We start from the raw sequence: 8,297 nt of genomic DNA on the forward strand, positions 1-8,297 counted from the left end.
TTGTTTGTTTGTTTGTTTGTTTTTATTTGTCAGGACACAAAGCTTCTCATTCACAACATACCCATGATATGGGTAATTATTTATTTATGTATTTATTTTAATAGAATCAAAACATCAAGCAGAAAACTCTTTTGGGAATGTGAATATTGTTGATCTTCTTAAAACTGGGAAGGGCAGTGCCGCAGACAAGTCCAGTGAGTCAGTGTGTGTCTGGGACACGTCCGGTGCACACGTGGTGTTTTACATAGGTGTTGCCACAAAGTGGAAATTAAATAGATGTGTGAAACACACACTCTGGACCTTTTACTGTAAATATGAGGGAATGTGGCCTACGTGTAGAAACATGCATAAGATCTTGTGTTCTGACATTCCTGTCTCCTGAGAAAATGACTGTGAGATCCTACAGATCCTGTTTGGCAAGGGATCGGAGGGAGGGAAGAGGGGAATGGAAGGGTTGGGTTGCGCTTCGGTTACTTATTTGCATGCCCTATCTTGTCTGGCCTTAAATATGATCACGTTCAATAGGTTAATCATGCCTTAGTTTGTATTTCATTCATATATTTCAAACAGTGGGGTTTCATGAATGATGTGTCACAGTTTAAGGAGTGAAATGTTTGAATGGAAATGGCTCAAACTCCCGTCTATATCAAAATACATTTTTTTCACCTCCAACATCAAATATGATAAACAAGGTACTGAATAGAGGACTGCTGCTGATCATCACAAAGTGCTTAAATTGGCTATGTCTACTTGGAATGCGGGTTGCCGTGGGGATTCCGAGTCTATGCACTAGCACCATCTAGAGGCATATACATTCATTGCACCAAGGTGAATACAATTCGATTGAAAAAAGAGATTGTATTTGAGATTAAACCATATCTGCATTGATATGGATAGATTTAAAAGTATTCTCCTCTGTGTAAATAAAGTGTCAATAAAAAAGAATATTTAATCCTCTTATATGTCCGATGAGTGATTTTTGGAAATTTCTGTAAGCGCAAAATGATCAAATACCAACTGTATTGCCTGTATTCTTTATCGTTATACATTCATGCCGAACACTGAAAAACGTAATAGGGCATTAAACCGTTTTAAACATATCCTCACGATACTGCAAAGCAAATGCTCATTGTATTTGACTCATTAGCAACAAAAGATGATCACTCAGTGGCAATTACAGTGTAAATGTATAATCCGGGGATATTGGCCAAATTTAAGGAAAGCATAATTAGAACCATGTCAACAAATCCCATCCTGCATCGTCTCCACTTTCAGAATATCAAATCTTCCAGGAAACACAATCGTCAATGGGGAAACAACAGAAGCTTGATTGACCTAGATATAGGAGCAATGAAAACCGAGTAAACTCAGCTGTAATATTTGCATGTGTTTATCGACACCAGACAGAAGTAATTACGTGGGAAAAATCTTTTTAATTACCAACGTTACCTAATTCTAGGCTCAAATACTGTTCATGAGTGACTTAGAATACACATTAAAACTTAACAGTGTTCAACGTGTCAGTCTCAGTCAAGGATCACTGGCCTTTAGAGGAGGTCACATCCTCCACACGGCTCATTATTTCTTACCTAACTAAACTGGCACTCAATAAATGAGTAATAAGGAGGAAGCTATCAGCAGATTTGGATGCACCGTAGCATTTCGGAAACAAATTTTGATGATGCGCAGTGAACTTGAGTATACCGGTAGTTTTTTTCTGTAAAAGCCATTAGTGGATAACAGATTGAACAGTTAGACATTTTGAGATGGCATCATTCTTTCCATAGCTACACATACATCACATGAATCATCCATACAGGCATTCTTTGACTCCCTAGTCTATTATACAGTACGTGTCTGCATAGGACAGAGATACTTATAACTCTCATGACAGAACATAGTTCCTGTGATGTGAAGGGGAATCAAAATCTTTTCCTGGACCAATGACAAAACAGTTTGATAAATGTGTATATTTGTTGTTATCAAGGTCATTAGGGCTCTTTCTCTAATAAAATATCGTGATTGGTATTTTATTTTATATTGATATATACTATGATGACCTTTGACTCCCCTACAATCTAATGAAAAGAAACACTCAATGTACTAAAGTACCTTCAGAAATATGGGCTGCTATGTAATGCAAAATTACCCCTTAAGATTCAAGTCTTATATATATACCTAAATTACATACATTACTGTGTTATTATTATTTTTGTATGTTTATTATGTTAGAGTAAATTATATTAATGAATTTGATGGGAAACCAAATTGGGTTCCACGATCTTTTCAGCAGATGCTCCTGAAAGAACACTGTCGTTATTTTTTACCATGAGAACAATGAAGCAAAGAGTTTTGGGCAGCGTAAGTCTCATGACCACATTAAAAAGGCGTGCACTCAACCTGCTCAGTATATAAACTGGAGACGGGCAGTGCAAGCATAGCCACTGCTGGTGTAGAAGCTGGTTTACTCCTAACTGTGGGACACACAACCAAGAGAGCCAACTTTCACTCCTGGTTCAAATGTGAGTACAAGCTTTTTATTCAAATGTAAGTCAAAAACGTTTTTTCTTTGTTTGTTTGTTTTGCCATCTTGTTACTCATGTGTCACTCTGTGTTATGCAAGAACAGTTAATGAGATTAAAATAGCAGTACTTTTTATTTTGATGGTTACTTCTGGCACTCTGAAAGAATCGTTTATTCACAGCTCTCAAGCACTTTATTTTGTAGCAGAAACAGTGTTGGTGTAGTTCCACTACAACTGTCATGACAAAACTGTCACAGACAAACTGATACAAAGATAACCTTCTCCATTCAGTACAATTCCAACATGAGAGTACACTGCAAAAAATAGTGTGTTGAATTTATTCAATTTTATTTCATTCAGTGGTTGCCCGAAATAAAATCATCTGGAGCCAGATACATTTTTTTAAATAGACTATGCATCTACTTAAAATTGAATCTAAATCCAGATGATGGATTCTATTATGTGCAGCCACTTGACAAATGGACAAAATCAAATAGAACACACCATTTTTTTCTGTTTACTGTTTCTCAAACATCTTCAAGGACAATGTCACCTGATGTGAGGTTTTCAGCTTGTTGCTGCTGTTCTAGGCATGACTGAAAGTGTGTTATGCTTACTGAAGTCAGAAGCGTGACCTGATGAACCGCCTCCCTGGTCCCCCACCCACCTAAAACTGCTGAGACAGATAACACTGCAGTTATGCTTTTAAATTTCTCTCGCCAGTCATGACATTTACTTTTACTTTATCAACTACAACTTCCCTTTTCCCTCGATTTCTAAATCATCTCTGTAACATTAAAATGTCGTCATGATCAAACTTGTACAATGTTATGGTCATGATAATATATTGTAAATGTAAGAAACACCCATTTATGGCTCTTGCATTCTTGTTGAGTAACCCATGCACTTCTGTTTTTGCAGCACACCTCACCACAGGTTCGCTGTCACAATGGATGCCATTGCTTTCTTCCAGATAGCCTTTCATCTTGTTTGGACTCCTGTAGACAAGCCATACATACGTATATCGTAGTACATGATTACTTCACCTTAATATTTTTACACCAGCCATAGCACACCACTCCATTCAATTGACTCATGATTTAAACATTCTTTGCAAGGCAATTATGGATTCAACCACACTGGTGGCTGTCACTGTTCCCACAACCACGGTGGCTCTGGCCTCCCAGTCGGACATGTCCGGTTACTTGTGGCTCTTGATATTTGGCTTTGTGATTGCCTTTGTCCTGGCTTTTTCCGTTGGGGCCAATGATGTGGCCAACTCCTTCGGTACGGCTGTCGGCTCCGGGGTGGTGACATTGCGACAGGCCTGTGTCCTGGCCACCATCTTTGAGACAGTGGGTTCAGTCCTGCTGGGGGCCAAAGTCAGTGAGACCATCCGAAAAGGCATCATTGACGTCGAGATGTACAACGGCTCTGAACACGTCCTCATGGTGGGATCAATAAGTGCAATGTGTGGTAAGACTTCAATCCAGTGCAGTTTATGACTTGAGCTTACCGGTACCTGAAATTTGAATCAAGAAACGGAGACATCATTTCCCACCCTTGAAATCCAGGCCTTGTTCTCCTTTTACAGGCTCTGCTGTGTGGCAATTGGCTGCATCATTCCTCAGGCTCCCCATTTCTGGAACTCACTGCATTGTTGGAGCCACGATAGGTTTTTCTATGGTCGCTAGAGGTCAGCATGGGGTCAAATGGGTTCAGCTTCTCCGTATAGGTGATTATATATACAGTATATATTTTTTCTACCCATATGCAATGTGTGAATTGGACATGTTATTAAAATCTCAGGAATATGTTGTTTTTGCTGTTCATTTTTGTTTTGTTTTTTTGCGGGGGGCAGTGGCCTCCTGGTTCCTGTCACCAGTGCTGTCTGGCATCTTGTCAGGGGTTCTTTTTTACTTTGTTCGCAAATTCATTCTTAATAAGGTAAGGTCTTTTATTTAGTCATTGTCATTGAAAGCGGTTTTGTTGTAAGGCAGGTTTATAGACAGTATACATACATATACCCAGTAAAGTAAAATACTGTTGCTATAGTGACAAATGTTTCAGAATGTAGAGAAATCAGCAATCAGCAATGATTTGACAATTGTGTTGTATGTCATGCTTTACAGCAAAGAATCTTGACACAGAAATATATTTATCAAGTCTTCACCTATTTAATGCCGCAGGCTGACCCGCTCCCCAATGGCCTCCGAGCTCTTCCACTGTTCTACGCATTTACTGTGGCAATCAACCTCTTCTCTATCATGTTCACAGGAGCACCAAGTGAGTGACTCAAACGCACTTACATCATTGTGGTATGTAAGAAACCATACAGTAATTATTGCAATGTCACAGAGGAGTGGCCCTCTTTACACTAATCTTATCCCACCCCATAACGCCTGTGCACATGTCCACTGCAGCCTTTATCATCTGTGAGAGTGTTGCAGAAAACTCTTACTTTTAGTCATTGCATCAAAATTCTGCAAATATGTGTGTATTTGATATTTTTGGAGAGGTCTCTTCTCCTCTTGATGATTGTACTTTCACTGATATTGTTGTCAGTAGACTGCAACAACACCAAACAAACAAAACAAGGATATCATTTACTTTTGATCACAAAAAGTAATCCATAAATTCATAAAAGTGTATACTGTACCTAAATGCAGCAGCTTTATCAAGTCATGAACTCGGAGGGGCGTAATTTTTTACACTAGTTTGCTGGAACATGCATTACTGGTTTACTGTCAGTAGCACATTTTTTCTCTTTCTAATACTGTACATAGTTTTAATTCAATGGCAAATTTTGTGGGTGTTTTTCCACCGAAAACTGTCTTCTGTAAAAAAAACAACAACACTCTTTTCTCACCTATTCAAAAGAATATACTTTTTAACCTGTGTCATTTTTAGGAAGAGAGATGATTGTTTGTGAATTAATAAAAGATGCAAAATGGACATGTGCCTTATGCTCGTTCTCTGCATAGTGCTGCGATTTGACAGGGTGCCATGGTGGGGTACACTGTGCATCTCGATAGGATGCGGTGTCATCACAGCATTGGTCGTTTGGTTTAATGTCTGCCCGCGCCTTAAGAGGAAAATACAACGTGAGTATTTATCTTATGAATAAAACGCAAAGGACTGCAGACTTTTTGTACATGCAGCTGAAGACCTCTCATGTGGTTCTTTAGAAGAAAAATTAGGTGCTGCTCCCTGTGAGACTCCTCTGATGGAGAACAACACTAATGAACATGCTCAAGTGGTGGACATATCAATACCGCAGCACCCTCCACCTCAGAGCCCTCCTAAAGACAGTCACAATGTTGCTTTTAAACTTGGAGGTTCCGAAGAGGCTGATCTAGATATGGAGATCAAAGACATGGATGCTAGTAATGGTGAGAAAGATTGGATTGACTGAATTAGTTCACATTTTTAGACACGTTTTAAGTTGTCAAAACGATTACATGGAAGTTGACCCATAGGAAAGTTCTCAAATGAAATGATATGATTTATGTTTACAGACAGTAATGTTGGTCCCATGATGGTCACAGACCCTCACAGTGGACGATTGCAGGCGATCCAGAAAGACTCGGGTCTCTACAAAGACCTGCTGCACAAGCTCCACTTGGCTAAGGTCGGTGACTGCCTTGGTGACAGTGACACAGAAGAGCAGCCCATTCGGAGAACCAACAGCTACACCTCCTACACCATGGCCATTTACGGCATTCAGGGAGACCCTAAAAAAAAGGACAATGATGACGGGAGGAGGTGGTCCAGAGTGGACAGCTACAGCAGTGACAGTTCAGCATTGGCCAGAGGAGATTCAGTGGAGGTTGCCAGTGTGACACAGGAGTCCACTTGGGAGCAACCTCCCGAGGAAGATAAGCTGGAGATCGACCAAGCAGCTGTTTCCTCCCTTTTTCAGTTCCTTCAGATACTAACGGCTTGCTTTGGCTCTTTTGCACATGGTGGGAATGATGTCAGGTAATCCAGGCAATTTTTAGTACAGTATATCTAGTTTAGTGAATTACAGCTATTACTGAAGATGCTGCTAAATCATGCACAACATATTTTTTTTCTCCAGCAATGCTATTGGTCCACTTGTGTCGCTCTGGCTTTTGTATGAGAGTGGCTCGGTTGCACCCAATGAACCGACTCCTATCTGGCTAGTTCTATATGGCGGAATAGGCATCTCTATGGGACTGTGGATATTGGGCCGCAGGGTGATTCAGACCATGGGCAAAGATCTTACCCCCATAACACCGTCTAGGTATGACATAGTACTCCGGTGCCTCACACTCATCATTACATGACATAGTTGAAATGTGTGTACATATCATCTTCTATTTTAGTGGCTTCAGCATTGAGCTGGCTTCCGCCCTAACAGTTGTTGTGGCATCCAATGTTGGACTTCCTGTCAGCACAACACACTGCAAGGTAATGAAAATGCAAACACAAACTTATGTGGCTGAATAAATGCCTCAATCAAATGTTGGCTCAGTTATCAGTTGTCAAATGATATGATCGCAGGTGGGATCCGTGGTTGCCGTGGGATGGCTGCGCTCAAGAAAATCAGTGGACTGGCATTTGTTCGGGAACATATTTATTGCCTGGTTTGTCACTGTTCCTATCTCAGGTCTCATTAGTGCTGCCATCATGGCTCTCTTCATTCACATCATTCTGTGATAAGAATCTTCACTCCATGCATTATAAATGCCATCGATAGCCAGCAATTGTTCTTGATGAAAAAAAATTTACATTTTACTTTATGTAATAAAATTTGTTATTATTGTCATGAACTGTAATTCTGAAGTTAAAAAATGTTATGCTGCATCTGTCTCCGCGACGCATGAAATTTTAAAAAATTAAATAAACACATTTACAATGATTAAGACAAAACATTGCAAGATGTACATACTGTACACACCCTTTATGGGATACTCGTGTACATATCGAGATCAAATTGAGCTGAAGTTTTAATGTCACACAGATATTCAGCTAATTATCTTTGTTTTATGCTGACGGTAGATTGCAGTGGTGTAGAACTGTATGACAACCAACGTATATGTGTAATATTATGTTACAATGTAATTGTCATTATTGTGTATTTGTCCTCCCATACACTTTACAACGGAGATTAAAAAGACTGAGCACGTGATTGAGTACATTCTGAAGACAGTATCCTCAATGTATGTGGACACGTTTCCTGCATTTTCTGTAAAGAAAATAGAATATACATCCATATGAAAGAGTGACTGCGATTGGCTGGCAACCGATTCAGGGTGTCCCCCGCCTACTGCCCGGAGACGGCTGGGATAGGCTCCAGCGCCCCCCGCGACCCTAGTGAGGATCAAGCGGTTAGGAAGATGAATGAATGAATGAATGAAAGAGTGAATGTTCAGCAGTTTATCTTGATTTTCAAAGCAAACAAAGGCTAGTTTTCTCATGACATCACACAACTTGGATTGGTCTCATCGTATTTCACTTTCAAATATAGTAGTTTATCTTCACAATCTCGACCCCCAGCAACGGCAGAACGGCTAACACTGATCATGTGATCGATAAATGTTGGATGCTCGCCGAGTTCCATGATTAACCATGTGACTGCTATTTTGTTAATTATATGACCACAAGATGGTGCTACTGCATCAATAACAGCCAACAAGCTAGTGCACTGAGTAGAAGTGTTCAAGGGCTGACACGACCTGATTCAATTGTCCATCCATCCATCCATTTTCCGAACCGCTTGATCCTCACTAGGGTCGCGGGGGGTACT

At 40.0% G+C, this 8,297-nt stretch overlaps 1 protein-coding gene across 2 annotated transcripts; it reads left to right on the plus strand.

The window, feature by feature from the left end:
* The first annotated feature begins 2,404 nt into the window (after window positions 1-2,404).
* slc20a1a (solute carrier family 20 member 1a) lies at window positions 2,405-7,695 on the plus strand. Of its 2 annotated transcripts, XM_052068592.1 has the most exons (11): window positions 2,405-2,522; window positions 3,446-4,000; window positions 4,119-4,259; window positions 4,386-4,471; window positions 4,714-4,810; window positions 5,509-5,628; window positions 5,716-5,916; window positions 6,043-6,505; window positions 6,606-6,791; window positions 6,874-6,958; window positions 7,052-7,695. In XM_052068592.1, exons 2-11 carry the CDS (start codon window positions 3,649-3,651, stop codon window positions 7,205-7,207), a joined length of 1,887 nt encoding a protein of 628 aa, XP_051924552.1. In that variant the 5' UTR covers window positions 2,405-2,522; window positions 3,446-3,648; the 3' UTR covers window positions 7,208-7,695. The 2 variants fall into 2 exon arrangements, with proteins under 2 accessions (XP_051924552.1, XP_051924551.1); XM_052068591.1 differs by having other exon boundaries at window positions 4,119-4,471.
* The last annotated feature ends 602 nt before the right edge of the window (window positions 7,696-8,297 follow it).

The sequence above is a fragment of the Hippocampus zosterae genome, chromosome 6 (genome assembly GCF_025434085.1).
Source record: "Hippocampus zosterae strain Florida chromosome 6, ASM2543408v3, whole genome shotgun sequence".
Taxonomy (NCBI): domain Eukaryota; kingdom Metazoa; phylum Chordata; class Actinopteri; order Syngnathiformes; family Syngnathidae; genus Hippocampus; species Hippocampus zosterae.